Source organism: Ranitomeya variabilis, chromosome 7, assembly GCF_051348905.1.
Source record: "Ranitomeya variabilis isolate aRanVar5 chromosome 7, aRanVar5.hap1, whole genome shotgun sequence".
NCBI classification, from domain to species: domain Eukaryota; kingdom Metazoa; phylum Chordata; class Amphibia; order Anura; family Dendrobatidae; genus Ranitomeya; species Ranitomeya variabilis.
The window spans coordinates 175,018,930-175,037,977 of record NC_135238.1 but is presented as its reverse complement, the minus strand read 5'-3'; the positions used below and the strand labels follow the sequence as shown (position 1 = coordinate 175,037,977).

The window sequence follows — 19,048 nt, the reverse complement described above, 5'->3', positions numbered from 1 at the left end:
GAATGTAACCTATTATTATTGTTCTTTTTATCTTCTAGCCCCTCCACTGATGGCTTTTGCACAATGTAACAAGGAGATTTACGCAAACCTTCTGAATGATTATTGTCTGCAACAATTCCAACGAAACATGGAAAGCTTGGGAATGAACCTGTGGTGTGACTGGAAAGCAACACAAGAGTGAGTTTTTTCAAACACATAAACGCTATATCTGAGCACACTCACTTGTCATCACTAGTTGGCACCCTTGAAATTGTGACAGAAAATGCAATGAAATGAAAATTAATGCAATTACACAGGTTTTGATATACATAATTCTCATAAGTTCAACAAATGACAATATTCTACTATCTGCTCCATGAAAATCCTGAACATGATTGATTAATCGTGTGCAACCCTTTCCTGTGGAAATAGAACCTCAATGCGCTCTAAACGCACATACAAGGATCTAATTGTTTTTCCAATATAGAAAAGGTGACTAAGACAAAAAAAATCATCCAAGTAAGACTGACAACGTGACAAGTGATAAAGTCCTTCACATAAAACTCATCACTATCTACATTATAGAAATGGGGTGAAACACAGCTTGGATTGTGGCCTCTCCACTCTTCATCCAGACTCTGGGACCTTGATTTCCAAGGTCTAGTGTATCCACAATCAAACAATACACAGTTTTCTTTTTTTTATTTAAAAATAACAAACACAGTTATACTCAGCAAATGCCTATTCCACCGAAGCCTTCTTCTCCTGTAATAAACCAAAAATAATAAACAACAATATCCCTCACCTCTCCGTCGTTCTTGGTGATCTCACCAAGGTCACGGCAGTTCAGCCTGGGAGGGAATGCAGCTCAGTGACCGGAGGTAGCCTTGATGATATCACCACCATCACTGAGGCTACGCTCGCAGCATTTAATTCCCCAGTGGTTCTCAGGCTGGACGGTCGCCTCTTGGCACCATCAAGGTTGAAAACTGTTTTTCTCCCAGACATGAATTACGGCATGGGACAGAACGATGGAGAGATGAGGGATGTTGTTTTTTTTATTTTAGTTTAATTACAGGAAAATGAGGGCTTTGGTGGTTTAGGCATTAGATGAGTATAACTGTGTTTGTTATATTTTAATAACAATGGAAAACTGTGTTTTGTTTTATTTCTAATAAAAGACTTTATTCTGGCTGTGTCTATGAATATTATATATATATTTAAAAAAAAAAAAAAAACATCAAATGATGATCCTTCCCTTCCAAGCCCTGCTGTGCAGCAAAACAGTAGTTTTCCCCCATATATAGGCTATCAGCGTACACAGAAAAAATTGCACAACAAATTGTATGGTGCAATATCTCCTGTTACCCTTGTGAAAATGCAAAATTTGGGGCTAAAAACATTTTTGTGGGAAAAATTTTATTTTTTATTTTCACGGCTCAACGTTATAAACTTCTGTGAAGTACTTGGGCAGTGGCGTATCTAGGGGGGGCAGCCGGGGCATGTGCCCCGGGCGCAGCCGGCAGGGGGGCGCAGTCGGGCCGCCTAATTCGGCGGTCCGCAGTGTCTCCCCCGGCGGCTGCATTCTGCCGCCCCCGGTCTGGGAGTCAGCTGTTCTCTGTGCCGACTGTCAAGCTGACAGCCGGCACAGAGAAGCTGCAGAGCGCCGGCTCCCAATGTGTGCAGAGGGGGAGGGGAGCCCCTGCAGAGTGGCTGCGGCGGGCAGGGAGAAATCCCTGCAGCTCCGCTGCCCAGCAATCTGTCTTCCTGCTTCCTCTTGCTTTCTCTCACACAGACGTGCCGCTGGATGACATCATCATTCAGCGGCCGGCTGTGTCAGAGGAAGGCGATGGAGATGCTGCGGCAGAGCGCGAGGAGAGGTTAGAGGTGTGTGTGAATGTGTGTATGTGTGTGTGTGTATGTGAGTGTGTGTTTGTGTGTGTATGTGTTTGTATGTGTGTGTGTGTATGTGTGTGTGAATGTGTGTGTGTGAGAGTGTGTGTGAGTGTGTGTGTGTGAATGTGTGTGTGTGAATGTGTGTGTGAATGTGTGTGTGTGTGTGTGAATGTGTGTGTGTGAGTGTATGTGTGTGTGTGTATGTGTGTGTGTGTGTGTGTGTGTGTGTATGTGTGTGTGTGTGAATGTGTGTGTGAATGTGTGTGAATGTGTGTGTGAATGTGTGTGTGTGTATGTGAGTGTGTGTATGTGTGTGTGTGTGAATGTGTGTGTGTGTGAGTGTGTGTCTGTGTGTGTGAATGTGTGTGTGTGTGTGTGTATGTGTGTATGTGAGTGTGTGTATGTGTGTGTGTGAATATGTGTGTGTGTGTGTGTGTATGTGTGTGTGTGTGTGTGTGGCTCAGTATTGGGTGTGTGTGTGTATCGCGCTGCAGGGGAATGTGCAGAGAAGTGAATGTGTGGGGGGAGGAGAGGGCAAAGATGGGGCTGACGGGGAGAGAGCAATGATGGGGATGGTGGAGGAGGAGAGGACAATGATGGGGCTGACAGGGGGGCATATGTCCTTGGGGGGCGCCAAAATAAATTCTTGCCTCGGGTGCCAGAAACGCTAGATACACCTCTGTACTTGGGGGTTTAGGTTTCTCACCACACATCTAGATAAGTTCCCTGAGGGGTCTAGTTTCCAAAATGGTGTCACTTGTGAGTGGTTTCCACTGTTTAAGCACATCAGAGGCTTTCCAAACACAACATAATTATTCCAGAAAACTTTACATTCAATAAGTCAAATGGCGCACCTTCCTTTCCAAGCTCTACCATGTGCCCAAACAGTGTTTTTCTCCCACATATGGGGTATCGGCATACTCCGGAGAAATTGCAGAACAAATTTTGGGATAAATTTTTTTCCTGTTACCCTTCTAAAATAAAAAAAATTGGGGTCTAAAGTAAAATATATTTTTTTTTTTTAAAGTTAAATGTTCATTTTTTCCTTCCATATTCCATTAATTCCTGTGAAGCACCTGAAGAGCTAATACACTTATTGAATACTAGACTGTGGCCCGATTCTAACGCATCGGGTATTCTAGAATATGCATGTCCCCATAGTATATGGACAATGATGATTCCAGAATTCGCGGCAGACTGTGCCCGTCGCTGATTGGTCGAGGCAACCTTTATGACATCATCGTCGCCATGGCAACCATTATGACATCTACGTCGATACTGTGCCCGTCGCTGATTGGTCGAGGCGAATTCGCGGCAGACTGTGCCCGTCGCTGATTGGTCGAGGCAACCTTTATGACATCATCATCGCCATGCTGTGCCCGTCGCCGATTGGTCGAGGCCTGGCGGCCTCGACCAATCAGAGATGCGGGATTTCCAGGACAGACAGACAGACGGAAAAACCCTTAGACAATTATATATATAGATGGTTTTGAACAACTTTCAGTTTTTAAAATGGCATCACTTTTGGGTATTTTTTTTGTCACATAGTCCACTCAAAGTCACTTCAAATGTGATGTGGTCCCTACAAAAAATAGTTTTGTACATTTTGTTGGTAAAGTAAGAAAGAATGCAAGAGGGACGAGGGCGAGTACGGGAGCATTTTAAGAAAACTACTTTACTAATTTATTACCGTATTTTTTGGACTATAAGACACACCGGACCATAAGACGCACCCCAAATTTTCAGAAGGAAAATAGAGGGAAAAAATAATGTGTCAAATGGGGGTCTGTCTTACAGTCCAAATTTAGCTTACCAGGGAAGGGATCGGCACAGATGGAGGAGTGGTCACATGGGTCATTTGGTGGTCCAGGCTGGTGCGGTGGCCTCCGGGAAATCCCATCCCAAGCTGGTATGGTGGTGGCGGCTCTGTGCTGGGGCTTTGTGCTGAGGCAGGGGCTCTGTTCTGGGGCAGGGGGCTGTGCTAAAGCAGGGGCGCTGCGCTATGGTGCAGTGGCAGCGGCTCTCTGTGCTCCGTGAGGGGATCTGAAGGCATTTCGTCAAAGCTCCGAGGCCCCCGCACATCTGTTGCTGCCATGTTGCGATGGCCTCCGGGAACATGGCCTCTAGGAACATGGCCGCTGGGCTGGGGGCGGCGCATGCTCAGATTCAAATCTCGGCAACGAGACCTCGTCCCAAGATCTCATTTACCGAGATCTTGGGACGAGATCTAAATCTGAGCATGCGCCGCCCCCGGCCCGGAGGCCACTGCAACATGGCAGCAATGGATGTGTGGTGGCCTCCGGGCCTTGACAAAATGCCAGCGGAGCCCCCACGGAGCACAGAGAGCCGCTGCCACTGCACCATAGCACAGCCCGCCATCACCACACCACAGAGCCCCACTGCACCGCCACAGCCTCAGGATTTGTAAGTATATTGCGACCATAAGATGCACCCCCATTTTCCCCAAAAAATTTTAAGGTAAAAAGTGTGTCTTATGGTCTGAAAAATATGGTAGTTTCTTTATTTGGTTGAAAGTGCAATAGAGTACTGTAAAAGTACTGGGCGCAGCAGTGAATTACATATTGACCACAGCAGTTTCTAAATTAGATATTCACAATAAAATATTGTTTCCATAGTGACTGAACCCTAGGAGACTGCTCCCTCATCTCCTTGGAGATAAGAGCATTCAAGTCTTAAAATATAAGAAGGATAAAAACAAGAAAATCAACAAAGAAGGTTGTTTTTTTTAATAGAGGCTGCACTATACAATTCTGTACAGTGACCTCTAACTTTGGTCTGAACTGTAGATGATAGCCTTGGATGGAGTGTGTACATAGGTTTTTAAAGTAGGAAATGAATCCAAATGCAAACTATTTTCTGCACTGACAGAGAAGCCAGCTCTGGACTCTGCATTTCTAGTTACATTAACATTAAATTGGTCATTTCTACAATGATAACAACATTATCACAGTTCCAGAGATGAACTCAGCGGGTCTCAGGTCCGTGTGCTGAGATCTATACTGCAGACATGTTATCCCTGTGGGCTTTTTGTAATCAGGGAATTCAGAGAGAACGCTGTTCACACAAACCTTCTGTGCCTTATGGAAATTAGAGGTTTTGCATACATCTCGAGCACAGCTGGGAAAAATTTCTAGGCTGACGTAATCGGCACCTATGAACGGGCCTTTAGCATTTTCATATTCTCCCTACCCCAAGAATATTACATTCGTATCTACCTTTTAACCAAAAAGTTTTGATGGAGTTTGTATGCACTATATACTATTACCATTTTGCAATAGGCATTCTAATTAGTAAATGCTTGTGCCGTATAATGATACTGGGCAAAAAGTTGCATTCGACCACGCATTTTGTCCAGGATAGCATCATTGCAGCAGTCACACTCCAATAGGAATCATAGACTAGTATCGTCCTGTACATCAGCACATGCAATTACTACAGCTCTGTAATAATGCCATAAAGTAGGATGCCTTTGCATGTCACAGTGTATTGGAAATATTTTTCCTTGGAAGCAATGTAAAGTTACAGTAGGGCTTTACATATGTGCGGAAAATGGCTCTGAACAAGAAAGTTTGGATGCAAATGCAATTTTGTAGTTTGCATGACTAGTAACCATAGTGAATACTATTATATTATTTTAGGTTACTCACACAATTATTTCTTTAGTATTTTCCCATAATACACTTTAATGGGAATGGACTCATAAGAGTCACAATGTCTGGCAGTTCTTTTCCATCTATTGAAAGTAAAACTAGTTATAACTTTCTAAAACTCCCATGGATTGTTATAGAAAAAGTTTCTTCATGCATGGTCATCTCTCCATGAAATCAGGTCCCTTTCTTCTCAAATCAATGGGGATTCCAGTGACCAAATGTATTGGCTAATTCCCCAAATGTATATAAAATAAAGACTTTGCGAATCTCTGTGCATCAGGTTGGATTAGCTGCTATTTCACAGATTACTACGTAAGCTATATGTGTAGTCTAATCTTGCAGTCATATATTGGTCCCCTGCATTTTTGCTTATCTACATCTTACCACTGTAAGGCTGGATTCACTGTAAAGCTGGATTCACTGTAAGGCTAGGTTCACTGTAAGGCTGGATTCACTGTAAGGCTGGGTTCACTGTAAGGCTGGATTCACTGTAAGGCTGGATTCACTGTAAGGCTAGGTTCACTGTAAGGCTGGATTCACTGTAAAGCCACATGGACCGGAAGTTGGCCTCCTGACCTAAACTTTACAGCCTACTATATACCTATGAAGCTTTAGAGTTTGAGTCAGGAGACCCATGGCTGGTCCATACATTGCAGTCCATACTCTCACTGCAAACATGGATGTGTTAATCAGGCAGAAGAGTATTTATGGTAATATTCAAACACAGTTCATAGATTAGTGATGATAACTCTGAGCTGCATTGTTTCACAGAAGTTGCTTAGAACAAACATTTCAGCGTAAGAGACAGATTGGATAGAAGACACAACTGTAAGGGGGGTAAGGGGGATTGCGCATGATAAAGGGGGAGTGGGGCTGCACATGAAGTGGGGGGTAAGGGGGACTGCACATGATGAAGTGGGGGGTAAGGGGGACTGCACATGATGAATTGGGGGTTAAAGGGGACTGCACATGATGAAGTGGGGGGTAAGGTGATCTGCACATGAAGTGGGGGGTAATGGGGACTGCACATGATAAAGTGGAGTGTAAGATGAACTGCACATGAAGTGGGGGGTAAGGGTGATTGCACATGATGAAGTGGGGGGTAAGGGGACTGCACATGATGAAGTGGGGGGTAAGGGGGACTGCACATGATGAATTGGGGGTTAAAGGGGACTGCACATGATGAAGTGGGGGGTAAGGGGACTGCACATGATGAAGTGGGGGGTAAGGGGGACTGCACATGATGAATTGGGGGTTAAAGGGGACTGCACATGATGAAGTGGGGGTAAGGTGATCTGCACATGAAGTGGGGGGTAATGGGGACTGCACATGATAAAGTGAAGTGTAAGATGGACTGCACATGAAGTGGGGGTAAGGGTGACTGCACATGAAGTGGGGGGTAAGGGGACTGCACATGATGAAGTGGGGGGTAAGGGGACTGCACATGATGAAGTGGGGAGTAAGGGGACTGCACATGATGAAGTCGGGGGAAGGGGACTGCACATGATGAAGTGTGTCTGATGTGGGACTGCTAATGATGAAATGGAAGGGGGATAGGGGGCTGCAAATGATGAAGGGGCACTGCAGATGAAGTGAGGGGGTGATAGGGGACTGCAATGAATGAAGTAAGGGGACTTCAAATTAAAGTGGGAGGGCTGCAAAATGATACATTCAGTGTGAGGGACAGGGGACAGCAATTTAATTGAAGGTGGGGGTGGGGAGAGCAAATGATCAATTGAAGAGGGGGTGGGGAGAGCAAATGATGATCTAGGGGAAGAACAAATAATGAATTATTTGAACCCACCTCATCCCAAACCTCACCACAATCTTCATCCCAACCCTAACCCATCTCTTCAACCTATCACTAACAAATGGTGTTTTCCCCTCAAGCTTTAAACATGCCTCCATCACACCTATCCTCAAAAAGCCCTCTCTTGACCCATCCTCTGTATCTAGCTATCGCCCTATATCACTTCTCCCTTATGCCTCAAAACTACTGGAACAACACGTCTACCTTGAACTGTCCTCCCATCTCTCTTCTTGCTCCCTCTTTGACCGCTTACAATCTGGCTTCCGGTCACACCATTCCACTGAAACTGCCCTAACTAAGGTCACCACTGACCTTTTAACCGCCAAGAGCAAGCGACACTACTCTGTTCTCCTCCTCCTCGACCTGTCGGCTGCCTTTGACACAGTGGACCATTCCCTATTATTACAGACCCTCTCATCCCTTGGCATCACAGACTTGGCCCTATCCTGGATCTCATCATACCTAACAGACCGGACATTCAGCGTCTCCCACTCACACACCACCTCCTCACCTCGCCCCCTCTCTGTCGGAGTCCCACAAGGTTCAGTCCTTGGGCCCCTGCTCTTCTCCATTTACACCTTTGGCCTGGGACAGCTCATAGAATCTCATGGCTTTCAGTATCACCTCTATGCTGATGACACACAGATCTACATCTCTGGACCAGATATCACCTCCCTACTAACCAGAATCCCTCAATGTCTGTCCACTATTTCATCCTTCTTCTCCGCTAAATTTCTGAAACTTAACATGGACAAAACAGAATTCATCATCTTTCCCCCATCTCACGTGACCCCCCCAACGAACCTATCCATTACAGTAAATGGCTGCCCACTCTCCCCAGTCCCACAAGCTCGCTGCCTCGGGGTTATCCTTGACGCTGATCTCTCCTTCAAACCACATATCCAAGCCCTTTCCACTTCCTGCCGACTTCAACTCAAAAATATTGCACGAATCCGTTCATTCCTCAACCAAGAATCTGCAAAAACCCTAGTCCATGCCCTCATCATCTCTCGTCTTGACTACTGCAACCTCCTGCTCTGTGGCCTCCCCTCAAACACTCTCGCACCCCTCCAATCTATTCTAAACTCTGCTGCCCGACTAATCCACCTGTCCCCCCGCTATTCTCCGGCCTCTCCCCTCTGTCAATCCCTTCACTGGCTCCCCATTGCCCAGAGACTCCAGTACAAAACCCTAACCATGACGTACAAAGCCATCCACAACCTGTCTCCTCCTTACATCTGTGACCTCATCTCCCGGTACTTTCCTACACGCAACCTCCGATCCTCACAAGATCTCCTTCTCTACTCCCCTCTTATCTCCTCTTCCCACAATCGTATACAAGATTTCTCTCGCGTATCACCCCTACTCTGGAACCCTCTACCACAACACATCAGACTCTCGCCCACCATCGAAACCTTCAAAAAGAATCTGAAGACCCACCTCTTCCGACAAGCCTACAACCTGCAGTAACCACCGATCAACCAACCGCTGCACGATCAGCTCTATCCTCACCTACTGTATTCTCACCCATCCCTTGTAGATTGTGAGCCCTCGCGGGCAGGGTCCTCACTCCTCCTGTACCAGTTATGACTTGTATTGTTCAAGATTATTGTACTTGTTTTTATTATGTATACCCCTCCTCACTTGTAAAGCGCCATGGAATAAATGGCGCTATAACAATAAATAATAATAATAATAATAATAATAACTGGTTATAGCAGTAAGAGAAATGCCCACTGAACTCAAAGCTTGCATGCTACTGCTACAAATTAAAGAAGCATTACACAAAAGAGACAGCAGCATGGTAGAATTTGAGCATTTCCACACATACGTAAAAGTACTGTTTCTATTGTAGGAACATTCTTTGAGTAAGAAAGTAGCTTCACGTCTATTGAGTTTTGACGAACTCAAGCAGTAAACCATCTTTTTGCCCATACTTCTTTTTGTTAACCCTTGGTATGATTTTCTTTTACATCAAACATGAGATGGCCCAATCACCAAGGAATCTTGCATTATGTATTGTCTATAACAACAGCTGCCTGGGTCAACCACATAGTGTGGGAAGAATTCGCTGTTGGAATGAGTTTTATCTGCACCTGTCCAGTAGTGTCAGGGTGATGGTCAGTAAACAATGATGAAATTGGAATTTAAGGAAACGCGGTGCCTCTCAATGAAGACCACTGCGCATTGGAGATGTATTAATATAGAGCTTATTAGTATTCAATTATTATTTAATTGTATGTTATAATAGTACATTACTTTATATTTTGTCGATTCATAAAATGACAAAGGGGTGACTGATTCTGCTCTGATTTCTCCTATCATTAGTGTTTGGGCAGGTTCCACCATTGTAAACTGCTGGGTTCTCCATCACTGTGTTTGGTAGACTGTGCAGCAGCCATCCATATGTCATTCACAAACTAAAATCTTCCTTGAGAATGATTTAGAGGAAGTCTGTGAACCCCTAGGGTAAATGATTCAGACTCTTATGCCCCAAGCTGACAGACCATATCATATGACCTTACTAAATTCCCACACTGCAATGGTGACCTCTCCCTTGAGAAGTGTTACTCGAAAAATTCAGTTTGCATTTGGAAATACTCTATGTGCTGCTTTGAAGAGCACGTTACCACTGGCAGTTGAAATAATCTCACATTAATCCTTGTCAGGCTAAATATTTATCAGATGTAAGCCCTGCACTGCTAGGAGCTGCTACCATTCACGCTGCCCATTGTATATAAACTCGTGAGAAATGTGCAGTATGACGTTTATTAAAAAGGCAAAATAGTATTCTAGTAGTAAGTCCCTTCATGTGGTGCTTCACAATATGAACAAAAGTATTAGGGTACACCTCTTAATCATTGAACTTGGGTTTTTCAATAAGTCCAAATACGGTGTGTAAAATCCAGCCCCTCCGCATGCCGCTTGCCTTAACTGTCATTTGTGAAAGAATGGTTCTGTAATAAGAGGTCACCAATGTAACAAGTCAATTCATTTCTTCCCTCCTAAATATTTCACATTCAACTGTCGGTGATATTTTTGAAAAGTAGAAGGAACTGCAGCAACTCAGCCATGAAGTAGAGACCACATAAAGTCATAGAGTGGGGTCATTGTGATCATCCATGGTTGATCAGCTGCATGAAACCCTTACACCACCAAACAAAACAACAATCATTATGTAGAGTGGTGTAAAACACCCAACCAGCAGTGGAAACATGGTCTGTGGAGTGAAGAATCACACTTCTCTATCTGGCATCTGATGGATGAGTATGGGTTTGGCAAACGCCAGGAGAACGTTACCTGCCTGACTGTGTTGTGCCAACTATCCCCCATGACTGTACCTCAGTACAGAAAGCAAGGTCCATAAAGACATGGATGGGCGAGTTTAGTGTGGAAGAACATGACCACACAGAGCCTGTCAGAGCCATAGAAATTGTGAGCACGGTTTCTTTTATCCAACATCAGTGTCCAACCTCACAAATGGTCTTCTAGATAATTGAGCAAAAAATTCCCACAGATGCCTCCCAGAATCTTGTAAAAAGTCTTCTCAGAAGAGTTGAAGCTGGAAAAGGGAGGAACAATTTCAAATTAATGCCTATGGATATAGAATCGGAGGTGTAATGTGTAGTTTCCCAATAGTTTTGTCCATATAGTTTATTTTCAATATAATTTGTGATTATAGTTAAGTTCAGGTGTAAACCAGTTGCATCCATTTAAAATAATATGCAGCGCTTTCTACTAGATTAATCCCTGGTAGAACTTGCTGACAATTACATAGCAAGCTGAATCAAGCCATTTTTCTCAGCACTGTATCCACTGATTGCTGATAAGACAGTGTATGCTTTCTATTGTTTGCAAAGTAATTAAAATTCTTAATTAGTAAAGCTGATAAAACTTAAGCTGCTGATAGGCGGTAAGCGTTTTATTATGAGTTGCTCTAGATACTGAGCCTCTGAGATTAAAATAAATGTGCCATATAAGTTATTAGGGATGGAAGACACGGGAATTATGTATTTATGCAAACAGCCATTTTGAAAGGAAAATTAAATGAATGTGTTTATTAAAATAATTAATAAATTTGATGCAAAAGAAAATAGAAGTGTAAAAAAATTATATAAAAACGCACATAAAAAACAATAGGCTTGTAACACGATCCTACTGAAAGAGCTCCCGTCTGCTTACCTGACATCTACAGTGACTTGCAAAAGTATTAACCCCACAGCATTTTTTTGTGCTTTGCTACATTACAACCTGTAATTTTACTTTTTTGTGGTTTGCAATAGTTCATGTAATGATCATGCATACAGCAGTGAACATTTGTTTTTGTTTTTGTGAAACAAACAACAAATAGTTCAAAATGACTGAAAACTTTAGTGTGCAAACTGTTCACCTCCTAAAGTCAGTACTTTGTCTCTATGAGCTTTCTACACCTTGCCACTGGGATTTTTGCCCATTCCTCAAGGCAAAACTTCTCAAGCTCCTTGAAGTTAGATGGTTTCCGCTGGTTAACAGCAATCTTCAAGTCTGACCACAGATTCTCCACTGGATTAAGGTGTGGGCTTTGACTAGGCCACTCCAAATCATTTACATGTTTCCCCTTAAACCACTCAAGTGTTGCTTTAGCAGTATGCTTTGGGTCATTGTCTTGTTGGTAGGTAAACCTCCATCCCAGTCTCAAATCACTGACAGACAAACAGGTTTTGCTCAAGAATATCTCTGTGTTCCGCTCCATCAATCTTCCCTTCGACTCAGACCATTTTCCCTGTCCCTACTGCTGAAATACATCCCACAACATGATGCTGCCACCACCATGTTTCACTGTGGGGATGGTGTTCTTGGGATAATGAGCTGTGTTGGTTTGGTGCCAGACATAGCATTTACCCTGGAGGCCAAAAAGTTCAAGTTCAACAGCACCTTCCTCCATACATTTTAGGAGTCTCCCACATGTCTTTTGGTAAACTCAAAATGAGCGTTACAATTTTTGTGTGCAAGTAAAGGCTTTTTTCTGCCCACTCATAGTTAAAGGTCTCCTCGATGGAGTGTATGGCTTATTGTAGTCATATGGACAGATACTCTAATCTCTGGGAACTCTGCAGCTCCTTCAGGGTTACCTTTGGTCTCTGTGCTGCCTCTCTGATCAATGCCCTCCTTGCCCGGGCTGAGAGTTTTGGTTGGCATCCCTCTCTTGGCAGGTTTGTTGTGGTACCATGTAATTTCCATTTGATGATAATGGATTTGATGGTGCTCCTGGGGATCATCAGAGATTGGGATATTTTTTATAACCCAACCCTGACTTGCACTTCTCAACAACTTTGTCACTGACTTGTTTGGAGATCTCCTTAGTCTTCATGTTGCTGTTTTGTTAGGTGTGCCTCTTGCCTAATGATGTTGCAGCTAGGGTTGAGCGACTTTTATTTTTATAGGATCGGGTCGGGTTTCACGAAACCCGACTTTCTCAAAAGTTGGGTCGAGTGAAATCGGCTGATCCTATAAAAAAGTCGGGGTCGGGGTCGGCCGAAACACGAAACCCAATGCAGTGCAATGGGATACTATGGTTCCCAGGGTCTGAAGGAGAGGAAACTCTCCTTCAGGCCCTGGGATCCATATTTAAGTGTAAAATAAAGAATTAAAATAAAAAATATTGCTATACTCACCCTTTGACGCGTCCTGGTAGTAATTGGCATCTTCCGTTCCTAAGAATGGCGCTTGAAAGACCTTTCGATGACGTCACGGCTTGTGATTGGTCGCGGCGGCCCACGTGACCGCTCAGCGACCAATCACAAGCCTCATTCTAGGAATTTAGGACATGAGAATTACGTCACAGCTTGTGATTGGTCGCTGGCGGTCACGTGGGCCGCCGAGACCAATCAAAAGCCGTGACGTCATCGAAAGGTCCTTCACGCGCTCATTCTTAAGAAGGAAGGCTGCCGGAAAGAAGCCGAGGGTGAGTATATTCCTATTAGGTATATACTCACCCTCGGACGCGCCCTGCTTCTTTCCGGTAGCCTTCCTTCTTAAGAATGAGCGCGTGAAGGACCTTTCGATGACGTCACGGCTTTTGATTGGTCGCGGCGGCCCACGTGACCGCCAGCGACCAATCACAAGCCGTGACGTAATTCTCATGTCCTAAATTCCTAGAATGAGGAATTTAGGACCTGAGAGAATTACGTCACGGCTTGTGATTGGTCGCTGAGCGGTCACGTGGGCCGCCGCGACCAATCACAAGCCGTGACGTCATCGAAAGGTTTTTCAAGCGCCATTCTTAGGAACGGAAGATGCCGGTTACCAGCGGCGATGTCCAGGCTGCGTCGGAGAGGTGAGTATTTCAATATTTTTTATTTTAATTCTTTATTTTACACTTAAATGTGGATTCCGATACCGATTTCCGATATCGCAAACATATCGGAACTCGGTATCGGAATTCCGATACCAGATTCAGAAGATCGCCGACCTCATGGCCGACCCCACACAGGGGTCGGGTTTCATGAAACCCGACTTTGCCAAAAGTCGGCGACTTCTGAAAATGGCCGACCCGTTTCGCTCAACCCTAGTTGCAGCCTCTTTGGCCTTTCAGAAAAGGTGTGTATATACTGACAGACATGTGACAATTAGATTGCACACAGGTGGACTTCCTACCACTTATGAAGGTAATTATTTGCACCCGAAATTTTTAGAGGCTTGCTTGCGAAAGAGGTGAATACATATGCATATGTCCATTTTTAGTTATTTAATGCCATAAATGTAATTTATACCTATATTTTTCACACTTGATTTCACCAACTTGGACCATTTTAGTGCTGATGCATCACACACAATTCGGATTACAAAAATAATTGAACACAGGTTGTTATGTAACAAAATAGGTAGAAACCCAAGGGGGTGAATACTTTCTCAAGCTACTGTACGTTTTATTAAATGCTTTAATCCCCCATGAAATAATTCTAGAACATCTTTTCTTTAAACTCTGTTTTTCCTATTGACATATATAGTGGTAGTGCCCATTTAGAGTTGTGTTCCCCCTGAGGAATTGAACTCCAGGAGAAATTTTTGAGGGACAGCAGAATGCAGAGACGCTTATGTCAGATCTCGTTTCTATGATTTTTTTGCCTTGTTCTTACTGCCGGTGATATAGCTTTGACTAGTGCCAAGTTAGGATTATTCTTACAGTGATGACATAATTTTTTCTTCTTTTTCCTACAGGATCTACGCAGACGTTACAAACTGTACCAGCCTGCTGGCTCATATTCAGAACTGCTATTGGCCGAACTACGTAGTGGACAACTTCTTCACAGATATTCATAAGAAGTATTTTAAAGACTGTGCACTGACTGGCCGGCTGCCAGCTGACCCCCCACTACCCATCCTGTGCTCTTTCATCTTTATCCCTGTCCTTATTACACTTCTGATGACAGGGTTGGTTGTATGGAGAAGCAAACGGAGTGAAGGAATTGTTTGACATGAATGCAGACTGCTAAATCTATTGACCCCATTTTTTGAAATTACTGTTTCAACCAAGTTTGGGAAAGAGAAGGGAATCCGTGACAGTAGTTCGGCAACCTACAAGAGTCTTCAGATTGGGCCTGCAATGTCTGTCTGGCTAGAACTTAGCATAGAAAGAAAAGACAGTGCTAAATGGAGACAATGCTTAAAGAGATCGATCCGTAAAGAGTAGTGGTTTTTATAATGTACCACCGGACACAAGTTGAACTAAAAGGAATTTTCCACTCCCCCCAAAAAAACCTTTCAAGGGTGCCTTCACACACAGCTTTTAAAAATAAAATGCCCCTTTGAGGCAAAAATACAAAACTACAATGCAAAACGATTAAACATAATTCATTCGCTGCAGTCCTTTTAGGTTTTTTTTTCACTCTACTTGCGTTTTGAGTTTTTGGCTTTTTCTAAAATCTCTGCATGCTGTAGTTATGTTGGCTTTTTCATGCAGTTTATAGTGTCTTTTTCCATAGACCATTGTTATTTTTCCATGCTCGTGTGGAAAAGGAAAGTCATAATCAGAAAGTTACCTGTTATTTAACTTAGCTTTTTGTGTTACATGTATTTAAAAAAAAAATTGGCTATGGTTTTCTTATTTCATATCACGATCTTTATAAAAGAAAAGTGTAATCTTGTAATCTTCACACTGGCCACTGGGGCATTTGTAGATTCTGTCTTTAGTTTCCGTATTTTCAAAAAGAGTTATCAGCAAGGCTCCATATTATCAGAGGCTGAATTATGACAGGTAACACCCCTTAATAGACTTAATAGACATTTCAATATAAAATATAGTGTCAGGGTCTGATGTTTGTGGCTATGTACATGTGTTGTTTCCTGAAAAAAACAGAAACTGTGAGTCTAAAAAAAGACCCAGTGACTAGCGTGAAAATTGCAGTTTCTTTTTAAAAAAATGTTAATATGAATTCACAGTTTTTTCTTCCCATGCTTATTGCTTCTCAATTTGCAAATATGGTACCAAATCATTTTAACCCCATTTTTGTAATGCAAAATAACAGAACTTAAAAGAAGATGTAGGCACTAAACACATTAATTCTAAAAAATACAATACTGTTGAAAAAAAAGCCAAAAATGATTGTAAAATGGCTGATTTTTTTACCTGCATTTTTGGCTCAAAAATGTTTGCAAAATGTGTGTGTTATGGGAGACCAAGAGGTTTCAAACACATTTTCTTTTTAAGAAGGATGTATTGTTTTTGCCATATTTAAGGAAGAAAATTCAGCAGCTAAATGATAGCTGTAAGATATTAGGAAAATAGTAGGCCTATAGCCCTACAAACAGTCTTTTATTCATGGCATTTCACACATGTTCGTTGTGTTTTTCTTTAGAAGGTTTTTTTTTTACATTTTTCTAAAACGCAGCATGCTCCAGATATGATATTTAAGTTCTCTCATAAGCCTCTCGGTAAAAAAGGATCGAACAAAAAAATGCATGTCTTATTTAAAAAAAATAACACAAACGAAATGCATAACATTTTAACAGTATTTTAAGAAGCAAAAAAAAAAATCAGCAAAAAAAAGAATACAAACCATGTGATAATGAAGCCTAGAAGGGCAGTCCATTTCATCTTTATTTTCACAAATGTCTTGGGGGACATGATTTTTTGGTACTTTACCAATATTGCAGGTTTTCCTACTGTACATGTTAGTCCAGTTTTCCTCACATCCTTCACAGCTCTCCTGTCCACAAAATGGCTACTGATGGAGGAGCATGTGACCAGACTTGTCCTTCACCTCCTACAATTTAAAATCCGATCTCCCATGTGCAGTGTTTTTCAATTAGAGGAGGCCGATTGAAAGGACTGTGGTGAAAAAATGGAAAAATCCCGCAACCGCAAAAGTCATGAGACAACACATTTATTGGTAGATTAAAACCTGAAAGGGATAAAATTTAAAAAGCATGATACCAGCCGTCGCGTTTCACTAGCTCTAGGATGGAAAGGACTGGTCACATGATCCTCTATCCTCAGACAGTGCAACTTTTTCTTCTTAATGGGAAACGGTCACCTTGAAAATGCAGCTCTACGGCTCTACGTGCAGGCACCCTGTTATAGGGCAGGGGAATCTGAGTAGATTAATATATAGTTTTGTGAGAAAAGTCTCAGTATAACGTGTGTTTTAATCACTTAATCCTCTGCTCTTTCTGGGATTTTTGGTCCAGTGGGCGGTCTTATCAGTGGCTGACCTCTATTTCTGTATACATTCTTTATATAAAGAAAGACGTCAGTCACTGATGGGACCGCCCACTGGACTGAAAATCACAAAAAGAACAGAGGATTAAATGTCTAAAACAAAAGTTATACTAAATCTTTTCTCACAAAACTATATATCAATCTATTCAGCTCCTCCTGCTCTACATAATGGTGCCTGCAGATTGATCTGCAATTTCATGGTGACAGGTTCCCTTTTAAGAAGAAAAAGTTGCACTAACAAGCACAGGAATAGAACATGTAATAAATTAACAATTGTAATATTACATTCACTCAAGACCATATTACATGCACTCAAGACCAGAGTGTTCAGCTGCATAGAAATACATGCAGCCGCATGCTCCGATCCCAAGTGCCTGCGGCAGTGCCGGGTATTGAGGCGAGAGACTCGCGCAAGTTTCTCACATTGCACTCGCAAGTGTGACCCCGGCCTAGAAATTGATCTCTAGGACCCCCATTAATCCAAAAATGGGTTACCTACAGTACAGCCCACATTTAGATAATTGGTCTCGTCATTAATATGAATAGTAGTTAAAGAAATCGCTAAGCCCTAGCATTCAGAGATTATTTTAGCTTGTTCATTTCAGTGGGGACTAGTATTCTCGCTTTTCCATTGTTGATAAGCAATTAAATTGTTACCCATGGATGAGCTGGTAATTGGTAACAAATGTGTTTATGGCTGAACAGTGTTTATGGCTGGACAAAGATGGATGGGATTCTAGAAAAAGCCAAGCAGGAATGCACAATGCGTTGGTAGCGTCGCCCACTCTGCTGTTTCTGGAGCCCCGAATACTTATGTTGCAATTTCGAGAAGACGCGATTCTCTTGTCTCAGCCATTAATGTGCTGATATAGAAAATACCCATTAAATGACTGATGTATTTGAGGAGCAATCACTGCAGATCACTCTCCAGAGGTCATATAGTATACTTATAATGCGGCATTACTAAGCTTACCTTAATTTGGAGAATAGGATCATCATTGAGTAATATCTGATACTAACCAGTTGTCTGTATCATAAGTTATGTGTTTGAAATACTCTGAAAGCCGACTGTAGTTCAGGGGGTTGACAATTATTCTTTGTACAATACAAAACGGTTTGTGTTATGCAAGTAAAATATGGCCGAGCTCATAATATTTAAAGGGCCATTATCCTCAGAATTGTGTAACGTTTTATTTCAGAATTTGTAATAGCTTTAAATGAAACAGAGAATAATCTATTTTGTATAATTAAAATTTCAAAATGTCTATTTTTTTTGTTTTCTTGTAATAAATGTATTTATATAGTTTATTGACAGTTGTTATCTTTTTCTCATTGTACATACATGGATATAAAAACGCCTTAAACTCTTCAGGATAGAATAGTACAATCCCGTTATACAATTTATAGCTAATATTAATCAAATTAATATTTGTTGAAGGGATTGTCCTAAAATTCAATATTAAATTTCTCACAAAAACATAACCTTTGTTCTGATAAACTAACTGTTGAAAAATACTTGTGAACATTTATGGTATATACCTGGTGTTCTTTTGATCCCTCTTCCAGACCAATCACCTAATTTGCCAGTGCTTGAGGTCACACATACCCAAGTACCTTAGTCCCATTGTCTAGATTCTATTTTATAAAGGTGGTGATAACCGGTTTTATATAATAATCAATCAATTAAAAAAATAATCTCTCTGGCTGTCAATTAAAACTACACATGTATGATATGAACTTTCAAATGTGCCTCCCTTTGCCCCTTTACAAAAACATGTTGTTTTACATTTTTTTTAAAAACTCTCTCATTGATCTGCTAGTTTAACCTGGCACATTGATAGTCGGATCGTTCATTGTATGACTAAATGGCAGTATTTTGGCCCATACTTGTCTTAGGTCAATTGTGGTGACTGTACGAATCACTGTCTAGTGAAAGTCCGAGGGGAGTTTGATAATTTATCTACCAGAATCTGAAAACAAATTTTTTTGAAA

General features: G+C 42.1%; 1 protein-coding gene across 1 annotated transcript in view; it reads left to right on the top strand.

The window, feature by feature from the left end:
* Positions 1-18,757, top strand: part of RAMP1 (receptor activity modifying protein 1) — a 135,773-nt gene extending 117,016 nt beyond the window's left edge. Inside the window, exons 2-3 of the mRNA XM_077272299.1 lie at positions 39-177; positions 14,557-18,757. Of these exons, the coding sequence (XP_077128414.1) occupies positions 39-177; positions 14,557-14,812 (395 nt within the window). The 3' untranslated portion in view covers positions 14,813-18,757. The remainder of the gene's footprint in view (positions 1-38; positions 178-14,556) is intronic.
* Positions 18,758-19,048: the final 291 nt, after the last annotated feature.